General features: G+C 48.7%; 1 protein-coding gene across 7 annotated transcripts; it reads left to right on the plus strand.

Annotated features, from left to right (window-relative positions):
* Positions 1–1,098: 1,098 nt before the first annotated feature.
* Positions 1,099–26,138, plus strand: OTUD5 (OTU deubiquitinase 5). 7 transcript variants are annotated; one of them, XM_039843721.1, is made up of 10 exons: positions 1,099–2,202; positions 2,356–2,429; positions 11,729–11,819; positions 18,900–18,964; positions 19,052–19,223; positions 19,307–19,455; positions 22,664–22,867; positions 24,332–24,533; positions 24,620–24,733; positions 25,014–26,138. In XM_039843721.1, the coding sequence occupies exons 1-10, from the start codon at positions 1,836–1,838 to the stop codon at positions 25,136–25,138; spliced, it is 1,563 nt and encodes a 520-aa protein (XP_039699655.1). In that variant the 5' UTR covers positions 1,099–1,835; the 3' UTR covers positions 25,139–26,138. The 7 variants fall into 7 exon arrangements, with proteins under 7 accessions (XP_039699655.1, XP_039699654.1, XP_039699650.1 ...); XM_039843720.1 differs by having other exon boundaries at positions 1,100–2,202; positions 11,726–11,819; XM_039843722.1 differs by having other exon boundaries at positions 1,104–2,202; positions 19,052–19,208; positions 25,017–26,138.
* Positions 26,139–27,978: the final 1,840 nt, after the last annotated feature.

Consider the following 27,978-nt stretch of genomic DNA (forward strand, 5'->3'; position numbering starts at 1 on the left):
AGTAGGGACTGGGGTACATGGGTTGAGTGAGATGCTCATGAAAGATTCAACGGGATAATGTGCACAAGCATTGAGCACAATGCTCTAAACACTAGTAGGCCCAGTAAATGTGAGTCCTCTCCCATTCAGTCTAATGAACAGAAAACACAAGTCAATTTATTACTGACATCCTTCAAGGAAGACTTCAACCAAGATCAGCATCTGAAGGGAGAAAGTTAGGTGGCACCCAGAAGACCTTTCTGGTCTTTCAGTCAATGGGCTGTATGTCTTGGCTCCTAAGACGTAGGGAGCCCTCGCCTCTCACAACATCTTGGTTCATGAGCTCATTGGAACCCCATAACTACTCCCTGAGGTAGTCTTAGCAGGCATTATCATTCCCATTTTACACATGAATAGCCTCAACTTTGAGACACAATGACTTGCTCAAGGTCCTATGGTTGGTAATGGTTCATCGTGCCTGGAACTGAGGTCTTCCTGACTCCAAAGCCAACTAATTTATTGAGCACTTACTATGTGCCAGAAATAGCACCAATCCCTTTACAAGCATGAATTAATCTCTGATCCTTAAATTGGAATTATCACTGCCATTTTACAGAGAAGTATAAATTGAGGATGGGGTGGATGTCAAAGGACTTGCCAGAGATCACTCAGACAGGAGGAGCAGAACTAGGATTAGTTTGTAGCTCTCTCCAACTGCTAAGCAGCAGGGATTTTTACCGACCCCATTGCAAGACGCTGGCTAGTGACAGACCTGGCTCATAAAGTTTTGTTGGATCCAAATAAACCCAGTTCCGGGTGGGGAAAAGAACTGTGAGCGACTGCGCACTAGCCACAAGAGCAGGGAGGTCAACGTGAGGGCAAACATGTGGTGGTGCCAAAGAGGGCGTGTCAGCTTCTCAAACATCCACTGTCCCCACGGTGTTTGTCTGTCCCAAGGGTTGGCCTGTTTGATGCGAGTGACGGCATCTCTTAACCAATTACCGCAGCACTTGGCCAATTGCCAGGGTGAAGTGGCGCCCACTTCACTGGTGTGGATTTGCAGGTGGGTGGGGCCGGAACTGACGCTTCAGGGGATTGCTATGCTCTGGGAGTGTTATTTTCCTGTCAGTCGGACTGACAGCGGCCAAGTAGGGAGCCTGGGAGGGAGGCGCTTTTAAAACTGTCGTGTATAAGGCAGACCACACTATCCTGTCGCAGTACACCAGCCTGCAGTCAGATCCTCGGAGCTAGAAGTCAAGAACGGGACGGCAGCAACGAAAAGGCCAAGGAACAAGGTTGCCGGCTTTGACTGAAATCTGAGACGGAGGGCACGGGGAAGGCGATCGCCCGCCTCTGACTGGCCCTTGGGCGTCAGCGAGAACCCACGCAGCCGCTTCGATTGGTTGATGCCCGCAATTGTTGTGGCCGCAGCGAAGATTTTGCCCACGTACTTCCGAGCGAGAGGCGGGGCTGTGCTCTGACGCGCGTGCGCGGTGCTCCGGGGCCCCACCCAGTAGTTCAAGAACCTGCGAGGGGGCGGGGCGAAGAGGTGCTTGTTTTGGTTGTTTCCTTTGAAGCAGAAGGCCAGAACGAGCATTGCAATCAACTTGCCGAACTCGGAGAGAAGGCGACGCCGAACTCGCCGTGCTGCCTTCACCTTGGACTTCACATCCGGGTTCTCCTGTCGCGTGACGCGCGCGCCACCGACGGTTCTCGAACACCGCGGTGCTTCAATCCCTTTATCCGGGTCCCGCCGATCCCGTCGTGCTTGGCGCACCACAGTAGCCCCCCCCCATCCGGGTTCTGTCCCAGCGTGCCTCGCGCCGCGTTTGCTGAGGGTACTCGGCGGTGCCGCCATGACTATTCTTCCTAAAAAGAAGCCGCCGCCTCCCGACGCCGACCCCACCAACGAGCCGCCGCCGCCTGGGCCGCTGCCCCCAGCGCCGCGCCGCGGCGGGGGTGTGGGCGTGGGCGGCGGCGGCACGGGTGTGGGCGGTGGCGACCGCGACCGCGACTCGGGCGTCGTAGGGGCCCGTCCGCGGGCCTCACCGCCACCTCAGGGCCCGCTACCGGGGACACCGGGGGCGCTTCATCGCTGGGCTCTGGCGGTGCCGCCCGGCGCCGTGGCAGGCCCCAGACCACAACAGGCCTCGCCTCCTCCTTGTGGGGGTCCCGGTGGTCCCGGTGGCGGGCCCGGCGACGCACTGGGTGCAGCAGCGGCAGGTGTGGGCGCGGCGGGCGTGGTGGTGGGCGTGGGCGGTACGGTGGGCGTGGGTAGCTGCTGCTCGGGGCCCGGCCACAGCAAGCGGCGGCGTCAAGCCCCCGGGGTTGGCGCGGTTGGCGGGGGCAGCCCCGAACGTGAAGAGGTCGGCGCAGGTTACAACAGTGAGGACGAGTATGAAGCGGCTGCAGCACGCATCGAGGCTATGGACCCTGCCACTGTCGAGCAGGTATGGGCTGGAGCTCACAGGTGAACGGGTGTGGTGGATGGGATCCTCAGACTGGGGACCCAAGGAACGCTGTTTGAGATCTCCCCAAAGGACTTAAATGTTTTCTCCGGAGCCTGACACTCTTTTTCTTTGGTGGTAGGGGCGTGAGACACCCTCTTCCCCTGCCCCTTTTCTTCAAGGACTTGAGGTTAGAGGCTCCAGATAAGACGAAGGATTTAAAGATGAGATCGGTGGTCTCTTCCAGGCCTTGGGACCTCATCTTGTAGGGCTAGTAGGTGGGAACTCCCCAGGAGACACAGGTAGGATGGAATGCCTCCTAAGAGGGGAGTCTCATGATTCTTCAAGGGACCTTTGTCAGTATACAACGGCTTGAGATTTTTTTCCTCTCTGCAAGAAGAGTCTAAGACTTCAGGGAACATGAGTAAGGTGGAGACCTCAGAGATATCTGCGTGTCCCCAAAATATTTAAACCCTTTCGGGGTTCTGAGACACTCTGTATAGGACAACCCCTCCCCCTTCTTCTTAGGGGGACACAACACAGAACCACTCAGCAGTGGGATTTGAGACTTCCTCAGAGGTCCTAAGCCTGGCTTCAAGGGTCTGGCACACACACACACACACACACACACACATCCCTGTTGGGGATCTTTCTGAGCTTTCCTCCAAGGGTATAAGACTTCTCTTGGAGAAATAAGATTCCCTTCCCCTTGGGGCAAGGGTCAAAACCAGTATCCAGATACCAGGAACTCTAGTAGGGTACACAAGACTCATTCTCTAAGTGATAAGGGTCTATGCTTCCTCTCAATAGTGTGAGACCTCTTTGGGGACAAGAGTTCGATTTTCTCTCCAGGAGCTTAAGCTTCTTTTAAGTGATAGACCTTTGGTCCCTCTCCCTTACCCTCCTCCACCAGGCCAGAGTATTTCTTCAAGAAAATGAGACTCACTGTTTTGGATACTGGAGCCTAAGACTCCCCCTGCTTAAGGACTGAGGCTTTCAGAGATTAGGTCTGAAGTCTCTTCTGGAGACTGATATTCCCCCGCAGAGGTCCCAGGCAAGGTGAACTATTTAGGGGGCCTTTCTCCTCAGGAACTGGTATTTGTGAGTGTGCTGCTTGGTGGCCTGAGACACCCTCCCACACACACAGGGGTATAAGCTCCTTCTACACTAATTATGAAGGACTGAAACATCTCTTGGGGACATAATAGTCCCCTCTCCCCCTGCAACGGGCATCTGAGCCCTTCCCACTCGAAGTGCTTGAGCTTGTTGTTAGGAACTTGATTTCCAACTTGCGAACTCAAGCCTGAGATCACTCTTCAGGGGACATGGGCAGCATGGAATACCAGAGGTGGAGTCTGAGGCCTCTCTAGGGATTTAAGCCTGTGTTGAAGGGCCTGAGACCCCCTGTAGCAAGGACACTTGAGATTTCTCTCAAGGACAAGAGACATACATACCCCAGTGACTGCTGTGTCTGTGTAGATGAGGTCTCAGCTTCTCCCTCAAGGAACTTAAGGTACCTCTCAGGAACAGGACCCCCCACACACACACCAGGGTGATTCCTGAGACCCTTCTCTTGGCATGGATATGGAGTCCCTGGAGAATAGGATCCTGAGCCCCCTCCAACACTCTCTCTGCCCCCCACCCTGAGAGTTTGAACTTTCCCCCAGGTGCATGAGATATCTCTCCACCTTAGGACCTGAGACCTGAGCCTGCCCTGAGAGTACTGACTGTCACCTCACAGACAGCATGCATATACCCGAGTCATAGGGTCCTTTTAAGGACATAAGATTTCTTGCCTTGAGGACTAGAGCCTAAGACTATCCTCTACCTGCGAACTAAGTCTTGAGAACTGCCCACTCCCCCTGGGGACATGGGTAAGGTGGGATTCTGAGGGAAAGAGTCTGAGCCTCTTTCCAGGGGCCTAAGCTTCCCTCAGGGACAAGAGATCCTTTACCTTAGGGAGGGGCCTGAGCCCTACCCTCTTGGGTATGAGGCTCTCCCCTGCCCCAACCAGGCAATTCTTTACCACCAGGAAGAAGGACAGGAGATCCTCCTCAGTGTGGCCCAATGCCTCCCCATTAGATCGAAGTACCTGAGTGTTCTTCACAGTCATAAGAAACTTTTATTCTCAGTCCAGGAAGATTCCCCTACTTTCTATGAGAATGTTGTCAGTTACTGGGATCATGGGGACTGAGACCTCCCCTCAAGAACTAGGGGATATTCTGAGACTCTCCCTGACTTGATTCTGCTTGCTTCTCATTTCCAGGATCAGGGAAATACTCTGAGCTTCCTGAATTGCTTTCAACAAGTTTTTTTCTTCCCATAGACAGGAAAAGGGGTTTGGGACATCCTCACTCCAGGGAAATTCTTCACCCATAACCCTCTCCCCCTTGGCTCAGGTAAATATTTCTGTATTTCAGGGAGCCCCCATCCTTGTTACCTTTCTACCCATTACTACAGGCAGAGTAAATCATCTGGACCCACAAGGTCAGGGCCAGGAGTTATTTCTTCTCTTCCTGGTTGGGGTAAAGTCTGCCTTTCCTCCTCCACAGAAACAGGGAGCGATACATCCCTGATCCCAGGGACAGAGAGGAAGAAAGTCATGCACTGCCATGGTGACTAGAAAGATACCTCCTTACATACCCTTTGCATCTCCTGGACTGGGAGTTCCTCTTTTAAACTTGTTCCTATAAGAACGTGGAAACAAAGCTCTATGGTTGCATGATATCTTCCCTTCCCAATGACAGAGGAGAGGCTTCCTGTCCTCCCACTTCTTGGGACAAAAGAAGGAAAAAGATACTTCTCCCTGCTTCACCTGGGCCAACTTGGGACCTTGTGGGGATGAGAAGAAGGGGAGATTCTTTCTGCTGACCTAGTCTTGGTCCTGAACAGTCACTGGGGCATTTGTAGCATGGAGACCAATTAGAGCCCTTGGGAAAGAGGGGAGTTGTTGAGAGGGAGCCCACATGATGAATCTGATCCTTGTTCTGACTACTCAGACTTCCTGTCTGTCCTAGTGCTGTCACTGTACTTCTCTATTGCCTTTAGGAGCCCTTTTGGCACCCTGGGGTCAGGGGTTTTCTTTCTCAGGCATGACTGCTTTGCTGAGAGTCTACCATATGAAAAGAATGTCTTGAAAGCATTCTCAGCTTGAGGACCCCACAGAACATTCTGAGAAGGAGGCATGCATGCTGAGGTGATGGGAGAAGCTGGACCAGGCACTATAGCCAGGGTGCCTGGGTTCTCACTCAGGCTTTGTTGGGGTTTTGCTGGATGAACCAGAATAGTTCTGCCTATACTCTCTGGGCCTCTTTCCTCATTGGTCAGGTAAGGAGCTGGTGGGGTATCATTTAGCTTTGGGATTTTAGGGAACTCACACCAAAGTTCTCTAGACCTAGAGGTGACAGAGAATGGTGGGTGTCTTTTGAGAAAGAACCATGTTCCTCCCCCCACTCCCCTGCCCCCATTCTGTTTCCTCCCAGCCATCCAAACTTGGTGGGCAATACAAGTGGCCTGTTTGGTGTAAGGCTCAGGGTTGGTAGACTAATTTTTTTGGCCATCCGTGCTGTGGTGAATAAGCTCAGGGTTGCCTGTCAGGGCTTTGGAACTGGGCATGCCTCAATTCAAACTCCAGGTTCTCCTGCTTAGCTGCTTTACAGCTTTAGGCAAACTCTTAGCTGCCTTTTATTAAAACAAAACAAAACAAAACAAAAAACAGAAGTCCACCCAAGCCAGTGTGATCAGATTGAGTGTGTAAATACCTGACCTGGCCCACCTCAGACCTTCGCTGATTCTTCTCTTGCAGTTTCCCCAGGATCATCTGGGTTCTTCCTAGGAGCCTTTGTAACAACCAGTCTTTGTTAGCAAAGACCCATCATTTGGCATTTAGGAACCTGCCAATTCCTCTAGTGGGGAGGCAGAGTGGTATATAGTAAGAAGTGGTCCCCTGGCTTTGAGTCCAGTATCTTCAGGCAGTTCCCTTTTCTGGGTCTCAATTTCTCCATTCATAAAATGGATAGTGGTGAGGAGGGTGGTTGGACTCAGTGTTATGAAGCTAGTCGTAACATCTTCTTTAATTCCCTGTTCCCCACTCCCCCAGCCCATCGTGAAAGTTTCGAGTGGGGCCCCTTGGCTTTAGGGGTATGCTATGAAGTTTCAAGCAGTATTCCGTTTCCTTCTCCTCGGCCAGTGCTATAGGTCCTTGGGGTTTTTTTGCTTTTTACAGTTTTATTGAGAAGAAATTCACACACCATACAATTTACCAATTTAAAGTGTACAATTCAGTGGCTTTTAATGTACTCACACAGTTGTGCGATCATCACCACAACCAATCAAGTTTAGAACATTTTCATCACCTCAAAAAGAAACCTCGCATCATCGTCCAGCAGTCTCTTAATCTTCTCCCAGCTCCTGGCAACTGCTTATCTACTTTTATTTTTGTCTTGATTGATTTGTTTCATCTGATGTTTCATTTAAATGGAATCATACAATATGCAGTCCTTTGTGACTTGCTTCTCTCACTCAGCATAATGTTTTTAAGGCTCATCCATGTTGTAGCATATATCAGTACTACATTTCTTTTTGTTGAATAATAGAATCTTCATTTTTTAACCGCTTCCCCAGTGTCCTTCCTCTTTTCCCACTTCTCCACCCTGGAGATCTTGTGTTGGTTCTTAAAGAGCAGTGCATCTGTCTCTTTCTCATTGGATGAGTTGCCTGCGTTTTGCCAGTGGAGCTGAGCCAGTGTTCCTGGGTGTTTAGGGGGAAGTGATCTTGGCACCAGGCTTGCTGGGATAGAGCTGTGAAGCCCAGAATACTAACTACCTCTTGGCCATGGGCTCTGGGAAAACATCTGTCTATGAGCTGCCATTGCTTCCGCCATCTTCCCCTGCCCCTTTCCCCCCTTCAGTGGAAGCTCATTCATCGGCGGGCAGGATTAGCAGCTTCTCAGGCTGTGGGAGAGTCCAGGCCCCTGCTGCCTTATTTCTAACCCTTTCCCTGGAGAGGTGGATCCTGTGGGGTGAGAGCCATGTAATGTTGCCTCATAGCTCACACCAGGAGTGCTACAAGGGGTTATATTATTTTTCTATGGCTGTTGTGATAAATTACTACAAACCAGGTGGTTTAAAACAACAGACATGTAGTCTCTCAGTTCTGGAGGCCAGAAGTCCAAAATCAGTTTCATTGGTCCAAAATCAAGCTGTTGGCAGGTCTGTACTACCTCCAGAGGCTCTAGAGGAAAACCTCTTTCAGTTTCCGAAGGCTGCCAACATTCCTTGGTCTGTGAGCACATTGCTCTGACCTCTGCCTGTCTTCACATCATCATCATCATCATCTCTGTGTGTGTGTGGTTTCCTCTTCAGTCTGTATTAGATCTTCCTCTGCTATTCTAAGTACACTTGTGATTGCATTTAGGTCCAATCCAGATACTCCAAGATAATCTTTGCATCTGAAGATTCTTAATCACACTTGCAAAGACCCTTTTTCCTTATAAAGTAACATTTATAGGTTCCAGGGGTTAGGGCCTGATATGTTTGGATGGTCATTATTCAGCCTGCTACAGGGGTGTTTTTGTTTCCCTTCCAGGGAGGGGAAGGGAACTCATCATTAAATTCTCTCCTACTGGGCAGAGTCCTGTAATATTTGAGTCTGCGTAGTATCTCTATTATTGGAAAGCTCTAGAGCAGGTCATCACATGGCTAATAATTGGAGCTGGATTGGAACCTGTCATTTGGGTGCCACTGTCTACTTCAACTTTTCTTGGGCCTTTGGACTAGTAGGTTGCAGTCTTGTACCTGGGATCTCCTGGTGTCAGAGATCTTTGCCCAGCCCCTTTATGGAGGCTCAGAGATGTGGAGGGACTTGCCTATAGTTTCAGTAGTGGACTTGCAAGATTGAGGGTCTGGACTTGACTTTCTCAGGCCAGGGCATTGATGTAGCTTAAACTTATTTATGACTGGGCCAGCCCCCACCCTTCACTCCCACTAGCTTGTCCTTCCTGGGTCATTTTCCTAAACAAATTCTGAGTTGGCACCTTTCTTGGAGGCTCCTGTCTAGCTGGGAGAAGGAAGAGACTGTGCTAGGAACTCATGGGACTGTCTAAACTCTTTCTGGAACCCAAGACCTCCCCGTTTTCTCTCCCCAAAGGGAAAGAGAGGAGTTTCAGCCAGAGTCCAGACTCTTAGGCTGCAGGTGCCAAAGCCAGTGGGTGGCTAGTGGTTTGGCCTCCAATTCCAGGCTCAGCTGCCACCCTGACTGCCCCAGGACCAAAGCTCTGCTTGTGCATAGGGTATGCTCAGCTCTCCTTCATTTTTAAGGACAAACCAGGATTTTCCCAGGATGGTCTGCTAGTTATGTCTCCATGTTATAGCTCATGAGGCCTCCCCTGTTGCCTCTACAGTAGGTCTTGCTGGTGCCCAAACTCCCAGTTCTTTCTGCCTTCGTAAAATGAGGGTAACACTTTCTGCCATCTGGGCTGTGGTAAGGACAATTAAATGAGGTCATCTTTTGCATCTAGCACCTGGCATAGTACAGGCATTTGGCTAATAGGAGTTCATCTATCTTCTTGGCCCTGCCCTGCTTACCCTCTTAGTCCTACCCGGGACTTTAGCTCTGCTGAGCTCATTGCTGGCCTCTGGAATCCCTGGTGCTTTGTGGCAGAAGTAATTTCTTATCCAATTCACAAGCTTTTCTGGAGATCTTTGTATTTTAATCCTTTGCTCCAATAGCACCTCCTTTCAGGTGTCTGCCTTAATGACTGGCCAAGTCCCTTCCTCTGTGTTCCCCAGCATCCGTGTGTTCATCTCTTTCACAGCCCTCCTCACACTTGTGTGTAGTCATTGCCGACATACCTCTAGCAGTTTGTGAGCTTACCGAGGGTAGAGAGCAGGTCTGATTTCATTTCTCTGGCCTCATTGCCAGCCTAGGGTCTGACTTAGTAGCTGCCTGGTAAACCTTTGTTGGGTGAATAAGTAGGAGCTCTCTCATCCTCTTTGATCCTCTTTTCTCTTTTGATCTTCTTTTCCCCTACATTTGAGGGCAGGAGGTTGCTGTGTGCCCTTTTTTTTAGAACTATTGTCCAGTCTGAGGCTGTAACCATAGTTGTAGTTTCTCTGCTGGAAACTTCTGGCTGGGGCAGGTGCCATGGTGCTGGAAGATGGCTGATCCCACCAGGCAGGGATGGACTTGGGGCAACTGGCTGGAGTGTGCTCGTTTACAGCCTCTGGGGCAGGAGGGGCACCTGGACTGCAGGAATGTTGTATACAAACAAGTCTTTATGCTGCTCGTGGAAGCCCATTAAGGTCTTCCCAGTGCCTTTGTCATCTCTGGAAAGCCAGCCATACCTACCCAGGGTGTGGGCCCTGATAGTGGGGCCTGCTGGGTATTCCCTTGTCACCCCCTCCTCGTTCCTTCCTGTTCAGTCACTCACCTGGAACTTTCTGAGGGTCTCAGTTGTACATTATCTCTGTGCCTGTCTCACCCCTTCTGTGACTGGTTACCACCTCACCAGGATATGGTATGTTATTTACAAAGCTTTTTCTGGTCCTAAAGCTCCTCTGAGCTTCTTGACAGCCCTGTCAGATAGATCACATATCCCCTGTTTGATAGGAAACTGAGGATTGGAGAGTTCAGATAGCTTACCTAAAATCATGCAGCAAGTGAGCAACAGAGCTGAGATTGGAACCTAGAGCTTTTGGCCTCCAAACCTTGTGTTTCCTACCTCACATGAGCTAGGGGAAAAGGCCTGCAGAGAGGTGATCTCCTCTGGTTGGCATTAGCCTGGATCCTATAAATCCCTGGGTAGGGTGGTATTCCCAAGGAGTGGGTTTGGGACTTCTGGTTGTTAGCTCTGATGCTGGATTAGGCTGGCTTCTTCTGGTAGCCAGCAGAGGGCGTGAGGGGCCTGGGAAAGGTCTGGTGCTTCAGGTTTGTTTTGTTTTGAAATGGAAAATGCTTCAAGTAACATGTGGATACATATTTTTTAAATAGACTTTATTTTTTAGAGCAGTTTTAGGTTCACAGTAAAATTGAGCAGAAGGTACAGAAAGTTCCCGTATACCCTTAGCCCTGACACATGCATAGCCTCCACCATTATCAACATCTTCCACCAAAGTGATATATTTATTACAATTGATGAACCTACATTGACACATCACAATCACCCAAAGTCCATAGTTTACATTAGGGTTCACTCTTGGTGGTGTATATTCTGTGGGTTTGGGCAAATGTATGATGACATGTATCCACCATTATAGTATTGTACATAGTAGTTTCACTGCCCTAAAAATCCTCTATGTTTTTTCTAATCTCTACATTATCTTTTTAAAAACATGTCTGAAAATACACATTTGTACAGGTTCACTTAACCTGAACTTTCTTTGGGGCCAGATGTGCTTTGGAATTTAGAAAAAATTTAGAATTTAGGAAAGTCACCTTGTGTGTATGCTTTATATTCTGTAACACCTCTGGTGGGGTCTGTGGCAGCACCTCATAATCAAATACCTAAATTTTTCTGCATGGAAATGTTTGAATATTAACCTCCATGTGGGATAAATAGGTTCTCATCAGCTTAAATCAGGTTATGATGCCAAACGAGTTAGATAAAGACTTGGTTTTCAAAACTTTTTGAGTTTTAGAATTTTGGACAAGGGAGTGTACATCTCTTATGAAGAAGGAAGTGAAGTAAAATCACCTGTAATACCAACACTTAGGGATAATATTTTGTTGTATAGCCTCCCCAACTTTGTGTGCATGTGTGTTTGTATACATATGCATATACATATATATGTTAAATGTGTTCAATCACAAGTGAGATCATATTTTACATGCATTTTGCCTTGTATGATATATTTTGCCTTATGTAAGATCTTAGAATTCCCTAGCTATATATGGGGCTCAGGATCTTGCCAGTCACTCCCTTCTCAACATCTCTCTTACCCTAAGAATGACCCAGGTGAAATATCTTGAGGTAGAGCCAAGTTCTTCTCCCAGGTACTTGCCAGCTCTGGGCCTCTGGCTGCCAGGATGGTCAGCAGGAGGCACAATGCAGCTGGAACCTCTGTTCTCAGGGCAGTTGGGGCCCCTCTGGGAGCAAGTCTTCTGCTCACACAATAACTGATTCCCTAAAAGAAAGGATTTCCTCCCACTCCACATGCATGGAGTGGTCAAACAGGGCTGAGAACTTGAGCCTGCCCAGTATCCTCTCAGCTAATCAGCTGGGTCCCTCAGGAGCTTAAGGGCAGGGCCCTGGGGAAGGGGTACAGGCTTTTCCTGTTGTTGACCCCTACTTCTCCCTCCAGCAGGAGCACTGGTTTGAAAAGGCACTGCGAGACAAGAAGGGCTTCATCATCAAGCAGATGAAGGAGGATGGTGCCTGTCTCTTCCGGGCTGTAGGTGAGTCTCTGCTTTAGCCTTCAAGGTCCTGGGGGTGCCCCTGAGTTGTGTTCCAGTTATTAAGGGTAACCCCTGAGAAAGTATTGGAGGCAGAGTTAGCTGGTATTTTAGAGACTCCAGGCCACAGCCTCAAGTTAGTATCTCTGGCCTCTAGCCCTTGGTCATGAGGCAGTGTGAAAGTAATAACAGCAATAATAGTATTAAAGAAAATGATATTACTTAGGGACAGGTTGCTCCGTCAGGTATTATAGGAGACCATTTAAATTTTTCCCCAAGCTGGGTAAGTATTGGTACTATCGCTTCCATTTGTCAAATGAGAAAAGCAGCTCAGATGGGGAGTGACTTGCTAAGGGTCAGATAGTATGTGGTAGAGCCAGGGGTCGGGGTCTGGGTTAGGTTAATCTGGGGCCCGGGCTCTGAACCACAGCATACTACTCTCATCTTGGGATCATAGATCTTTTTTTAAAAACTTACACAAAAGTAGAATAGCGAACCCTCATGTACTCATCATTCATCTTCCAAATAGTCATCGACACATGGCCAACCTTGTTTCACCACTGCCCTGCCCCTTCTTTCTCATTCTTCTGAAACAAGTATTTTTAAAGCAAAACCCCAACATTGGGTCATTTCATTTGTAAATATTTCTCTGACAGATAAGGTGTGTGTCTCTGTCTCTCTAAACAACCAAAATGCCATTATCGTACCTAACAAAATTAATAATTCCTTAATACCATCTTCTGTCCAGCTTGAGCTAGATCTCTGAGGCCCCTCTGGCTCTGAATTTGTGACCCAACAAACACTCATGAGGTCCTGTGCTAGTGTCCAGGGGAAGCTGGAAGTGTGATCTGATTCTCCCTTTGAGGCTCTGATATCTACAATGGAAAAGTGCTCTCTGATAGGAGCTTTGAGCTAGGAGTCAGAAACCCTATCTTCTTGTTCTGGCCCTCACTCATAACTTCCATTGCCCATCTATGAAGTGGTCTTGATTCTTAAGGGCTCCTTGAATCCCTTCTAGATTTGTTATTCTCAGTCCGTGGGTACCTGGCCCCCATGTCTGCTGGTAGGCTAGACTGACCCAGACTCTATTTCGGGTCATGCTGCTGATTCTTGGTGTGACCTTGGGCAAGCAGCTTTTTTATCCTGAGCCTGTTTCTTATCTGTAACATGAGGCTAAAAGACTCAGTGTTGTAACAGTTAAGCGAGATGACCTTTAGCGCCTGACATGTAGTTGGTCCTCATGGAACAGTAGCATTGATAAAGCCTCAATGCTGTTCTCAGTTGTGCCTCAGAGCCACTAATGTTTTCTGAATGGGTGAAAGAAAGAAGGTGAGCAGTTGCCTCTCCTGTTCTACCAGGCAGAGGTGGTTCAGGCAGTAGACTCTACTGGGCTTTGAAAATCTCAGCCTTTCTATCCCTGTGGCTCAAGTCTCTCTTCTCCCTGGGATGTTTCCTAGAGAAAGAGCTGGGTTTGGGGCATCTTGGACCAAAGGAAGGCAAATAAAGAATAAGTGGGGACCTGTTCAGTGCTAGGCCTTGTGCTCAGACCTCATGCTGTTCATGGGATAAGCAGAGCTGCTGGTAGAGTGAGGATCAGAGAATGCAGCTGGGGAATCTGGGTCTTGAGCAGTCTTTGACGCAGATCTTGGGGCAAGTGAAAACCTGGCTTCTGCAGTAACCCATATCAAGAGCAATATTTGTGTGTGTATCTAGCTATTTCCTCCAAACATCCTCTGACCCTTCCCCTGTTGGGGCCTTCCAGTAGGGGCCCTGAGCTTACAGGAAGAGCTGGCCATGGCAGGTTGAAGGCCTTTCCTTATCAGCATGATGGTTATACATTTCCCCTGACTGAGCTGCCTTTGGCTTTTCTCCATAAAACTTCAGAAGCCCATGGTCTCTCCCCAGAAGTACATGACTCCTGTGTCTTTAGGCCTCATCTGGAGTTTTTCCTGGGGCAGAATGCACAAGACATGTGTTTGAGAAAGGGACTTTGTCCTCGCTTTCTGCTGCCCCTCTGCTTCCAGCATGGCTTGGACAGGAACAGGTGGTAGTCACTGTAGGCTTTGGTGAGAAGGCTACAGGTTCTAACTTCCTGCCATACATTGAGCAGTGGAAGGAGCACATAACTGAGGGCTGGAGTTGGGATTACAGACATAGGGGCCACTCTGTTGTTCCTTGACCCCAACTCTTTGGTAGGCATTCATCTGAGTGTTTCAGGTTCATCTACAAAATTGGGATCATTATCCCATGAGGCAGATGAGAAGATCGAGACTCAGGAAAAGGAAATGACATGCTTAGGGTTATTAGTGGCAGAGCTGGCATGGGAACCCATAGGTGTCCAAAGGACACATTTTTTCTGTGGCCCTAGGAAAGCCCTAGCTTCTTAGCTGTCAACTAGCTGGTGACCTCAGCTGTATTCTTGACCCCTCTGGGCCTTACTTCTTCCAATTAGGAGCCTGTAGCCCTCTACTGTTGGGAATCCTGAGGCAGGTTACTTTCTACTCTCTGTTTTGCCTCTGAGGTCTGGGTGTCCCCAGTGTGAACCACTATCCACTACTTGTGCCCATGTCTCTCCCACTACCTTCTACTGGGGACTTATGAGCATCAGTGAAAGCTTAGGTGGAGTGTAAGTATGAGCCTGAGTCTCAGAGGTATTCTATGGTTCACCCTGCCCCTTCTGTGCTCAGAAAACCTCCTCCTGGAAATGTGAGCCTGTATCTCTCCTCCCTCCCTCTTCCCATATGACTTTGACTCAGTAAAAATCTCTGGTCCTGACCCTGCCCTCTGTAGGCAAAGTGGAGGCCAAATGTGCATGGGAAGCAGCTGGGGATATGCATGTATGGCAATGGGGTCCAGAAACATTAGCCAGGCCCACTCCTCTGGGCCTTTTGGTCTTGAAACATGGACAATCAGCATTGGAGAGCTGAATCTTAGGGCAATTTCGACTTTTATAAATGGGGAAACAGGCCTCAAGAGAAAGCCAGGACCCTATTATCTAGGTCACATTGACCAACGTCAGAATGTCGAGATTCGAGGTTGAACCAGGCCAGAAGGAGAAGATTCCCATGGGCCACCATGTACGCCAGCTTCCGTTGGCCTGTCTCCTTCATTCTTCCCTTCTTTGCCATGGGAGTCAGAGATCACACTTTCAAGGCAGCCAAGTTCTGCTGTTTCCCCACTGAGGCTGTGCCCTTTGGGGTAGTTGAGGCCACCAGCAAGGTGTGCACCACAACTGCTTGACAGGCAAGTGAAGCCTTTTTTCCTGGCTCATCTCAGTGGGGCCAGGGTTCTCTCTGGACCAGGAGGGAAGTGGGAATGAACCAGGTCCCTGTCTCCTGCTGTTGTGTGTACACGCATTTGTGTGGTTTGTTTTTAGATTCCCTGCAGACATCAAGTATCTTTTTCTGTCCTCAGTGGAACTTGCCTGTGGCTCTTCTGGCAGGCAGGCAGGCAGGCAGGCAGGCAGGCAGGCAGGCAGCAGCCGCCGCCGCCGCCGCCGCCGCCGCCGCCGCCGCCGCAGCTGCCTGACAGGGAGGCAGTTCTCAGGTGCCTCTAAACTTAAACTTCTGTACTTAAACTCCTTTAGATAGTCCAGGTTCTCCTGTCTTGCTTCTCCCCATAACTCCTCAGCAAATAGTGACTACATTTTAGGGAACCCGAGGAGGAAGAATTGCAGAGGTTTAGGTGATCTACTCCCAGGCAGCCAGCAGAGGGAGCTTTGAGCAAGTTTGTTAACACTATTGATTCTTCCCCCCTTCCCACCAACCCCTGGCAAAGGCTGGGAAGTAGGGGCGGGGTCCTCAGTTTCACAGCCTCGCATCTTGTCCAGCTTTCAGTCTTTTCTCATTGATGGCAAGGGCATCTACTTGTTGAATGTAATAGTTGTCTGTAGTTAGGAGGGTTGTCGTGTGGGAATTTGGCCTCAGGGAACATCTTTGGCAGGATCTGCTGGCTGCGTGTGTGTGCACATGTGCATTTCTATGCTGGTGTCTCTGTACGCTCAGAGAAAAGGCAGAAATGGGTTCTGGGGAGGTAAGATTCATGCTAACTTCTGTGGTCCTCATGGGGAGTACAGCCTCTGATATCTGTAATCTTTGCCTAATCCCCAGCCTTTCCAGCTGATTCCTGATTGTGCTGGTGGGGAAACTGAGGTAGACAGGATCAGGCTTTGCCCCAGGGAGTCAGCTGGCTAAGGTGATAGTTGGATTGGGGAGGGGGTGGTAATGTCACCTGGGGCATCAGTGCTTGATACCACCAGTTACTCCTTGTGAGCCTGGCCTCTCCTTCACTCTCCCAAATGTGTGACCTTGGACCAGCTGTGCCACATTTCTATATCCCTCCTCTGTAAAGTCGGGGTTTTTGGGGTGAGGATGGAATGAGTTGGAACATAAAAAGGCTTTGGGAGAACCAGTTGTATTGTACGAAGGATTTCTGAGCCCTGTTTGGGTTGGGGACAGAGGTGAGGTGGTGGGGGACCTTCTTCCAGCTGGACTCTGGGAGGGGAGAGCAGGTGCAGATTGCCCACAAGTGCAGCATCAGCAAGAAGAGGAGTTTCAGTTTCTATCAAAACAAGTTCTCTGAATTCCCCTACCTCTGTAGGTCCATCGGGCCCTTTCCTCCACCTTGGCCCCCACAGGGAAGTCCAGCCAGGCTCCTAGCCCCCTGTGCCAAACTTCTGGGAGGAGAAGGGCTTTCTGGAGGACAGAAGCGGGCTAGCAAAGTCAGGCAAGCACCTTCTCAGTGACGACTTCCTGTGTTCTTGGTGTGTGCTTGGTATTTTTCCCACCTTATATCATTGAGAAGATCCTACTCTCCCTTCTTAGGGAGGTACTATTACTCTTTGTCCTTGGTTCTGAGGAGCACATTTTCTTCCACATTAATGATCCCCAAACTATGGTGTATTTTATTATCAGTGAGGTGCCTCCTCCTAGCTGTGGTTAAATACATTCATCATACCACCCGTCAGTGCATCTTAGAATTGAGAGAAGGTGATGTTTTATATTTTACAGATAAGTAAAGAAGGTCATACCTTGCCCACACTTAATGACCCTGTTTTTGTGCAGCCTGTATTATTGATTTGACATTAACTTGGTTGCTAAAGATTTGCAGTATGGGCAAGGAAGGTGGGTCTGTGGCTCTTTGGCATCAGTAAAGGTAGAGAGCCAGTCCTGCCTACACAATGGACAGCCTAGACCCCAGGTTTGGGGCTTTCCTCTGGCTGAGGAAGTACAACAGAAATGAGGAACGGCCTAATCAGTGGTTCCAATGACATTTTGGATTACTTGTGGATGGCTAGCTACTTGAAAAGTCACCATCCTCCTCATGACACATGGAGCCCTGTTTTTTGAACATCTAGTATGCCTCAGATGTTTGGCAAGTGTCCCCTGAAAGCACCCTATGAGAGGAACAAGAGTTATTCTCCCTACTTTATGGATGAGGACTTTGCAGCCCAGAGAGGTTAAGGGCTTGTCCATTGCCACACAGCTAGGAGGCAGCAGAGCCTTTCTGCCAGGAAAGGGGTTAATGGCAGGGAAATGGGAGACCCTCATGGGGTTCTTCCCCAGCTCCCTTCCCTGTCCCACAGTCTCTCTTTCCCATTTTTTTTTTTTTTGGCACCCAGCATCTAGCCCAGGTAGATCCCTCAAGCCTAGAAATGCCGCTTGATCCTTCCCTAGGAACAGCTCAGCCACCTCCCTGAGCCTGGCAGGCTGGCCCCTATTTAACCCTTTCACTCCCATCTTAGTTCCTGTTTACTACAGCTGCCCGCAGCACTGTGTCTTCGGCACCCAAGCCTATTCTACAGAAATAGCTCGTCAAGCAGCTCTGGCAGGCAGGCAGCTGCAATAGTTCTGTGGTCCTGGCTTCTAAGAAAGGCAGCAGCAGGGGGCCCCCAGCCTGTGTACAGGGCATGTGACTTGCTGGAAGTGCCGCTGGTTGTGGGGGGATGGAGAGTGTGACCGCAGAACCCACATCCTTGTTTACATCGGTGATGGGGCTACCCCTTCCCGCCTTCACAACCCCCACGCCTCCTTGCCCTCAGGTCCCTTGGGCCCCATTTTCTATCTCAGAGCAGCCTTTTTGTCCTTATCTCACATAACCCTCCAGGGAGGGAAGGGGAGGGCAGGGAAGGCATTCTGGCAATTCTTCACAGTAGACTGGCTATCATGGAAGAACTCTGTTTGCGGTGTTTCCTGCAAGACCTGACCCTGACCCAGTGCCCCAGGGAGATCCCATTAGAGCAGTGGTCTTCCAGGGATACACAGGGAAATTCCCTCTTTGTCTTAGCCAGTGGAGGTCAGGTGTGCCTTGTCTTCAAGCCCACCTTAATATCCCAGGGAGAAAGAAGGCTCCCCTACTATGGTGAAGGGGACTCTGATGTACTGAGTGACTGCTCTGTCTCAAGCCCAGTGCTGGTCACATTACACCCATTATTTCAGTTTCACAAGAAGGCCTGCCAGGGAGTTATCCAGCTTGTTCCTGTTTTACGCGTGAGGCAGGTGAGGCTCAGAATACTTGGATCACCTGCCTCTGGTCATTTAGCTCACTAGTACCTAGCAGAACTGGGCTTAGAGCCCAGCTGTTTTTCTTCTTTTTATTCCTTTTATTTTTAACCTACGAAGAGCATCCTGACTCTGGGAAGTCAGGAAAACTGAATTCTAGAGTTGAATTTGTCATAGACTGACTTTTTGTGTGAACTTGGTCAAGCCACAAATCCTCCAAGCCTCAGTTTCCTCATGTGAAGAGTGAAGGGATGTGTGTGGAATTGATAGTGCTCAAGGCCACTTATGGAACTTCAAATCTGTATTGAGTCGTCTGAGTGGGTGGCCAAACCCTAAACAGTCATCTGTTCAGGAGGCCTGTGGTTGTGTCCCTCTCATTTGTACTCTCTTGTTGTTAAAGACTGTCCCTGCCTGCCTCTTTTTTTCGTGACCCTATTCCAGCCCACAAGGCCAAGAACTCTCCAGGCCCTGGGATAGAAAAGGAAGTTTCCCTGGCCCCCAGCCCTTCACCCTAAGGATGACTCAGAACTCTTTTGTCTGGTGGCAGCTCTGATCCCAGCTCTCTTTTCTTCTGCCCCCACAGCTGACCAGGTGTATGGAGACCAGGACATGCATGAAGTTGTACGAAAGCACTGTATGGACTATCTGGTGAGACTTTGCAGAGACCTTGGGGTGGGGGCAGAGTGGGAAGATCTTCTCCCTACACAAATCTTGACCTTCTGATCTATTCTGCAGATGAAGAATGCTGACTATTTCTCCAACTATGTCACAGAAGACTTTACCACCTACATCAACCGGAAACGAAAAAACAACTGCCATGGCAACCACATTGAGATGCAGGCCATGGCAGAGATGTACAACAGGCCTGTGGAGGTGTACCAGTACAGCACAGGTACTTCTGTGGTGGGTAGGTGAGCAACCAATCGTGTCTGGTCCGAGCCTGCTCTGTCCGGCCCACTGTGGATGCTCCTTCCTTCTTTTTCTCTGTAGAACCCATCAACACATTCCATGGGATCCATCAAAATGAGGATGAACCCATCCGTGTCAGCTACCATCGGAATATCCACTACAATTCAGTGGTGAATCCCAACAAGGCCACCATTGGTGTAGGGCTGGGCCTGCCTTCATTCAAACCAGGGGTAAGTGGGTCCTCGTGCCTAGGATGGCTGTTGGATTTAGAGGCAAGAAACCTTTGTTAGGGTCTCAGTTCTACCCCTAGTCCACAAAAATGTCCTGCCTCCTCTCTGAGTTGCCCCTGAGGTCTCATCTCTATAAAATTAGGGAGCCACCCAATGTGGTCTCTTAGGGCTCATTCTGTGGTCTCAGTTTGCCTGTCAGAGCTGGCCACCCATCATTTGTGCCTGTTGAGGATTGGCATTTTAGGATATGGAATCACATTTGAGAACTATGAGCCTAGGGCTCAATCTGGGTGTCTTGGCACCCACATGGATCTTCCTCTGAAATTCAGCAGTTAAGACAGCTGTGGTCACAGAGATTTGGAGTACAGACCTGGCCCCACCACTTATTGGCTGTGGGACCTAGGGCAGTACACGCAAGTAACCTGGGCTGGCAGCTCAGCTGATATAGAAAGTGCCTAGTGCTGGGCCTAGTACCTAGTAGGTGCTCAGAAGGTGGCAGTACATTTTTCCAGCACACTGGCAGATTCTCATTCTCGCTCATAAACAGTTGTCTGCTTGGGGGTTTTGATATCTTCTATTCAGGTTTCACTTCCCACAAACAGAAAGTGCTCCTGTCTCAGTATAGGAAACACACACCCTAACACCAACATAGGGTTTTGTTTTTTAAATAAACTTTTAGAACAGTTTTAGATTTACAGAATTATTACGATTAGAGAATTCCCATATACCCCACTATGATTAACATCTTATTAGCATAGTACATTTGTCATAATTAATGAGCCAATATTGATATGTTAACCAAAAACCATACTTTATTCAAATTGCCTCAGTTTTTCCCTAATGATCTTATCTGTTCCAGGATCCCATCCAGGACCATATTACATTTAGTTGTCGTGTCTCATTTGGCTCCTCTTGGTTGTGACAGTTTCTCCGAATTTCCTTGTTTCTGTTTATAGACTATAATTTTGCCTTTTCTAGAACGTCATATAATTGGAATCATAACAGTATGTAGTTTTTTTCAGAGTGGCTTCTTTCATATAACACTATACATTTAAGATTCATCCATGACTTTTTGTGGTTTGATAAGTTGTTTCTGTTCATTTTCCTTTTTTAAAAAATGTGAACACTTTTAAGTTTTTTAATTTATAGACTTAATTGTTTAGAACAATTTTAGGTTTACAAAAAAATTGAGAAGATAGTACAGAGTTCCCATATAGCCTCCTCCCCCCCTACACAGTTTCTCTATTATTAACGTATCGGATGACCATGATACATTTGTTACAATATATGAACCAATATTGATACATTATTATTAACTAAAGTCATCATGTCTCTTTAGGCTTCCTTGTCTGACGGTTTCTCACACTTTCATGTTTTTGATGACCTTGGCAGTTTTGAGGAGTATTGGTCAGGTATACTGTAGGATATTTCTCTTTTGGAATTTGTCTGATGTTTTTCTCATGATTAGACTGGGGTTATGGGTTGTAGAGAGGAAGATCACAGTGGTAAAGTGCCATTCTCATTGCATATCAGCAATATATATTATGAACATGACTTATGACTTGCTGTTGACCTTGATCACCTAAGTAGTACTTGTCAAGTTTTCTCCTCTGTAAAATCACTCTTTTCCCCCACCCTCTTTTCCATATTGAAAGGAAGTCATTATATACTGATATACAGTCCACACTTAAGAAATAGGGGTTATGCTCCATCTCCTGGAGGGCAGAATATCTGCATAAATTTTTTGGAATTCTTCCTGCAAGGGAGATTTGTCTCATCCCCCATTTATTCATCATTTATTTATATCAATATGGACTCATGGATATTTATTTATTTTGGGTTATAATCCAATGCTATTTTTGTTTTGATGCTCAAATTGTTTTGGTTTTGCCTATTGAAAGCTCTCTTGGTTGGTTCCTGTGTCTCTTTGACATACCCCCATTATTGTGATGGTGTTTTATGTTTTTTAATTTTTGTTTTTGGGTTTTTATTTTTTTGTCCTTGGTTTTTATTTTTGTTGTTGTTTTGAGCACTTCCTTACTTTCTTGCACTGAAGGTGTTCTAGGCTTGTCTTGTATATTTCCTATCCTGGCCCTAGAACAAGCCATTTCTCCAAGGAACCCTGGTTCCATTTATTGGAGAATATTATTAGAAACCAAGATCTGGGTGCTGAATGTGTTCCTTGGTACAGGAGTGTTCTTGCTCTTAGGCCCTTTCAGCTGACAGAGTAAGGAGATGTATATGTGTATACTAACATATGTGTATACACATATCTAGAAATATTTCTGTATGTAACCATCCGTATCTATGAAGCTACAATTCTTACCGATATCTCCAGCGGATAGGTACTGCGTTGTTGTTTTAATTTGCAATTTTCTAATGACAAATGGTCATTGAGCATCTTTTCATACACATATTTGTCATCCGTATATCTTCTTTGATGAAATTGTGTTTAGATTTTTTTTGGGCCTATTTTTAACTTGTTCTAACAGTTTTATATGCTTTTTTGGACTATTATCCATAGGCAAAAAAATTATATTTTATATCATTTCATGCATACACACATTGGTGTACAGTGTGTATATGTGCATTAAAATGATGTTAGAGAGTTTTGCTGAACAATACTTACATTTATTCCCTGGGATATGTGCTGATATTTTTTATTATTTTGTTTTTTAAAATGTTGTTGTATCTCACAGTCTGATAAAGAGTACTCATACAGTGTCCCACAACTCATAGCACCTCACATGCTGATACTATCCCCTCGTCCCCTTAAATACCTGACTACTCTCTCTACCCTGTGCACACACAACTAACTTCTCAGGTGATCTTTTTCTCCTTGTCCCATCTGGACATAGGTGAGGAAGGCCTCAGCATTATGAAATTGAGCCATCATTGGGTGAAGCTTCTTTAAATTCCAGTCTAGGCTAGAAGGCATTTGGCTGCCCAGACTTAGTACTTCAGTTGAGGTGTCTTGGGGTTGGGAGCAGGGCTTCTGAGTGTAGGAGTTTGGAACAATTAGTCCCACTCAAGTCTGCCTTACTCTAGTCCCTGATGAATAGGCAGCCTGCCCAGGGGGGTGCTTAGTAAGAGTTCCTGCCTTCCTGTCTCCTCTCTTCTGGGCCTGTGGGTCCACCTCCCTGAGCCAGTTTTGGCTCTTAGCCAGAGTTTAGAGTGTCACTCCACGTACCTGATTTCCCCTTTGCAGTTTGCAGAGCAGTCCCTGATGAAGAATGCCATAAAAACATCAGAGGAGTCGTGGATTGAACAGCAGATGCTGGAAGACAAAAAGCGGGCCACAGACTGGGAGGCCACGAATGAGGCCATTGAGGAGCAGGTGGCTCGGGAATCCTACCTACAGTGGCTGCGGGATCAGGAAAAACAGGCCCGCCAGGTCCGCGGCACCAGCCAGGTGGGTCCTGGGCTCTGTCACTGCCCTGGCCAAGAACCCATTACTTCCCATCCTCTGCCCCCAAACAGGCAGAAAAAGATTAAGTAGTTTTGACATCTGGGAGAAAAGGAAGCTCCCAGCCCTGTCTTTGCCTCATCTTGGCCGTATAGTCTTGGCATTGTGCAGAAAAAGCTCCTAAGGAATAAGGGAGGGCATCATTGGTGGTGACATGCGAGATCGATGGATAGTTTCAGAGGGACAAACTTTTGAATGTCCTTGGGTGCCAGGCTTTGTGCTGAGGATATAAAATCAGGTCCAGTCCACTCCACCCTCAATAGTCCCTTTTCTGTTGAAGGAGACAGATGCATCAGTGGGGCCCTTAACCCTGGATTGGAGGCCAATGGAGAATGGGGGCTCTGGTTAGTCTTCATACAGGAAGACTGAAAATTTTAGGGCAGGGAGCAAGCAGGACATACAGACATTTGAAGAATCACAAGTTTAGAATGATTATAGATGTTGGCAGAGCCAAGTAATTCATTCAGCAAATATTCATTGTAGGTTTGTGCCTTGCAGTGTTCTAGGTGTACAAAGGTACGTTGGTGAGTGAGGCAAGCCCAGATCGTTGTCCTTGTGATGCTTACATTTTTGCAGAGTGGAGTAAAATAAAATAATAAGCATAATAAATTAGTTGAGAGGTAGTATGATTGAAAAACATATAGAGCAGGGTAAAGGGGCGGGCGGGGGGCGATAAATAAGGCCAAGTGGGGCTGGGAGTGCACGATATTAAATAGCATGGACAGGCCTAAATAGTAGGCCTCAGAACAGGTGAAATTTGAGCAAAAGCTTGCTAAAGTGAGAGACTTAGCTAAGTGCTTATGCCAGGGCAGGCAGAGGACCAACTAGAGCAAAGGCCTTGAGGTAGAGCACACCTGGTGGGATTCAGGAGCGGCCAGAGGCCAGTGTTTCTGAACAGAATGTTTTAGATGAAGTTAGAGAGGCAGTGGGGCCAGATTGGGAATGGGCCTGTGGGCCATGGTGAGAACTTTGGCTTTTACTCTGAGTGAGGCAGAAGCCATGGAGGGTTGTGAGCAGGGAAGGGACAGGATCTGACTTAGGTTTTAGCAGGATCTCCCTGACTGCTGAGTGTAGAATGGAGTGGGAGCGGGGCAAGGGTAGAACAGGAGACTAGAGAGGAGGAGGTTGCTGCAGTAGTCCAACTCACTGCTGATGGCATAAGCAAGGGAGGGGGAGAGTTGGGTGTGGACTGTGGATCTATTACAAAGGTGGAGGTAACAGGTTTCCTGTCAGATTAGCTGTGAGGGGGGTTAAGGAGTTTCTCTTCGTCCTGTGGTCTGTCGTGTGACTGGAAGTGATGGTGGCCTATGTAGAAGCTATATCACAGCCAGGATTCTAGGAGGGAGCGAGCCCTCAGGGATGGGGCAGAGGAAGGTCACAACTGGCTTACCTCCTCCTTCCCCATTGTAGCCCCGGAAAGCCAGCGCCACATGCAGTTCCGCCACAGCAGCCGCCTCCAGTGGCCTAGAGGAGTGGACTAGCCGGTCCCCACGGCAGCGGAGTTCAGCCTCATCACCTGAGCACCCCGAGCTGCATGCCGAGCTGGGCATCACGCCCTCTTCCCCAGGCACTGTCTTAGCTCTTGCCAAACCTCCTTCACCTAGTGCACCAGGTCAGTGACTTGCTGACAGAGTATACAGGGCTTAGGAGGTGCTGTCTTGGTCCTGGGCCCTGCCTCTGACTGTCCATCTGCCCCAGGTACAAGCAGCCAGTTCTCAGCAGGGGCCGACCGGGCCACTTCCCCCCTTGTGTCCCTCTACCCTGCTCTGGAGTGCCGGGCCCTCATTCAGCAGATGTCCCCCTCTGCCTTCGGTAAGCTTCCTCTGTTTAAGGTCCAGGGGCCAACCGGGAGCTGGGGAGAGAAGCAGCAGTAAGTCCTGAGAGGGGGCCTCTGGAGCCTCTGGCCATCTTCCCTTTCAGGTCAAAGGGATCTGTCCCAAAGGGGTTCTGAGTGGGGTTTTGTAGACTAAGAAGGGGCCTTCTTAAAGATATGGCCTGGATGGGATTTTTCCAGAGCCAGGGATCAGTGAAGGGCAAGGAGAGGACAGGCTGAGGGTACTCCATCATCCTTTTTCCCTTCTTCTTACCTAAGCAGGTCTGAACGACTGGGATGATGATGAAATCCTAGCATCGGTGCTGGCAGTGTCACAACAGGAATACCTAGACAGTATGAAGAAAAATAAAGTGCACAGAGATCCACCCCCAGACAAGAGTTGATGGAGACCCAGAGACTGGAGACCATCTCCCAACTCCCACCACTCCTGCCCTCCGGTGCCACCCTACCTTCTTTGACTTTCTTCCCTCTAGCTGTCTTCCTCCTACTCTATCTCCCTTCCTTATCCTTTTCCCCACTTTTCTCTTGCTGGCCCACCCCTGCGCTCCCTCTCATCGCTGCCACCACCACTATCACCTGTCTCTTCGCCAGCTGACGTGCCCTGTTGCCCCCTGCACAGCACCATCCCTGCATTCCACAGGGGACTTGGGCAAGGGTGCCGAAGGTAGGCAAGAGGCACACAGACAAACCAACTGGCAGCCAGGCAGCCCCTGAGGAGAGACATTCAGAGGAAAGCCTCCCTGATCCCCATTCCTTCCAAGATCAGAAAGAAACTTGTCACCCACCTGCACAATAATGCCAGGGAGATGGGAGGAAGAAGTGGGGGATTCCCCTTCCCAGTACCCCAAAAATGTCTGAGCCTCCAATGTTGATTTTTTTCTTTATTAAAATGTACTTTTATCTTATAAAGTCAACCAATCCAAAATGACATAGACAACAGCATTGGCTCTATGAAGGCGGCATCTCTCTGGTTTGGGGGCAGGCAAGCCATGGGACACAGAGATGTGGTTGCTGTCTCTGGCCTTCAGCTCTGTGGAGGTGGGCAGGGTCTGGAGTTGGAGCCAGGGCCGGGTATGGGGGCAGGGAGGGCAGGTGTCATGCGGGCTTTGGACAATGAGACTGACCTCACTGCATTCCCTTTGGCCCACCACCACCACCCTCACCACCACCACCACCACACCACCACCACCCACCACCACCACCAGTCGTCTCTTTGGAATCTTAGGATGGGGGCACCTTTGAGGATCATGGCCGCCGCCCAGGATTTGAGTGGGGAGTGGGAGCAGCCTTGGCAGATGGGGCACCATGGCCTGCGGGTGTTGACAAGGTCCACCATCTGTAATGTCCTTGGCACAATAAAACCAAATGTTAGTTTCCCCGGAGCGCCTCTGTTCTGTGTGGGGCAGAGGGGGTGGGCGGGCCTCTGTGCAGAGGCAGCAAGGGCACAGGACTTGGCTTGACTTCTGAGGGCTGCACACTCTACAGTAGGGTCTGTCTGGGAGCCCACAGTAGTTCATGTTTGATTCATTACTTACTAAACCACTTTCTGGATCCGTTACCAAGAAAGCTCCATCTTTGCCGGCTGCCCCTGCCTCAGTACTGGCACAGAATGTAGCCTGTCTACCTTATTTCCTGGGGTATAATGGGAAGCAGAGGGCTGTGAGGGCAAGGACTGAACTTCCATATTCTCTGCCTTCCTCTCTTGACATAAATGTTTTCTCTTTCCTGTGATTGATGAGGAAATGCTGTGGAAAGGTACGATGGATGCTTCATAACAACATGAGTTGAGTGGAAGTAACCAGAGGGGTCTCCTCCACTGGGTTTGAGAAGCTGAGGAACAGCTAAACCCTTTTTTGTTCATGTCTTCCAGTCCTTCAACACTTCTGTGTCCTTGACCTTCCTAGGGGTAAAAGCCAGGGCAGAGAAGTCTGTCTGTCCTCCAGGTTTTGTCAAGTATCTTTTTTGTGCCTCAATAACGGGGTCCTAGTGAAAGGATGCATGTCCAGCCCTGCAGGTGAGAGCGTGGCTGGCAGAGTGGCTGTCTGCGGAGTGTGTGGAATCCACTCATCAAGCATGTGTATGTTGGAGAGTTGGTTTGAAACCTGCCTTGGCTTTTTCTAGCTATGTGGCCTTGGTCAAATCACAGGCTCTCTGAGTTTCAAGTGGCCCATATGCACAATGGGTAATTAACGTCTACTACCTCACTTTGTGAACACAGAGAATGCATACGGTCAACATGACGGCATAGTGCCTGGCACGTTCTGAGACCTCAAATGTTAGCAGATACTTATTATCCTGTTGAAGTTTATGCATCATTTAGCCCATGCCTACCTCTTCTTGCCGCCCTGTCCAATTTCCTTGGCCCCTGCCTGGAATATGCCATCCCCGTTCCAAGCCCCCAACTTTTTCAAGATGTGTAGAGGGTCGCCTTTTGAGAATCCCTGTGTGACCCCATCCACATTCTTCCCTCTATAAATATGTCTACGGCCTCCCTAATAACTGTACTATCAACCTGGGCAAGGGCTGTGATGCCTGGCTTCTCTGTGTATCTCTAATATCTGCACCCCCACCAGGGCCTGGCAGGCTTACTGTAGACTCCTAATAAATGTTGGATGAATAAGGGAAAGCGCATAATGTGTATTTGCTTTTTGGGCATTGTGTGTGTGAGGGGTGGGGGGGAGAGACTGGTGAGTCCAAGTCTTGAGGCGCATCTCTCAGAGTGTTTCTAGTGTGTGTGATGAGGGCTTGTTTCCAGGTGTGTCAGATGGTGACTGTGGGATTCTATCTCTGACAGTTTGTGTCTGTTTCTGAGCGAGTGCATGTCTGCGTGGGTGGGTCTGTGACAGTGCATCTGTGGTTTCTGATGCGGTGGATGTCCGTTTGTATTCCTGTGATGGATTCTGGGTAGCAATTTCTGAACAGTATCAGTGACAACACCGCATGCCTGCGGGTGTATCTGTAACTGGGTCTATCCACGTCTGTTTTTGTGACATTGCCTATCTATGTGGCTCTATCACATAAGTATACGTCTGCCTTTGCAGCAGTGCATGTGTGTCTTGAGCGTCTGTGTGGCTTCCTGTGACAGATTCTGGGTCTCATTTCTGGGACAGTACAAGGCTTTCTCTGACAGTGCATGTCTGATGGTGCCAGTGTCTGACAAGTTCTGGCTGTGTGACAGGACATTTCTGTGTCATTGTCACATGGCAATGTAAGTCTATGTGAA

This window comes from Pteropus medius, unplaced genomic scaffold (assembly GCF_902729225.1).
Source record: "Pteropus medius unplaced genomic scaffold, Ma_sr-lr_union100, whole genome shotgun sequence".
In the NCBI taxonomy this organism is placed as follows: domain Eukaryota; kingdom Metazoa; phylum Chordata; class Mammalia; order Chiroptera; family Pteropodidae; genus Pteropus; species Pteropus medius.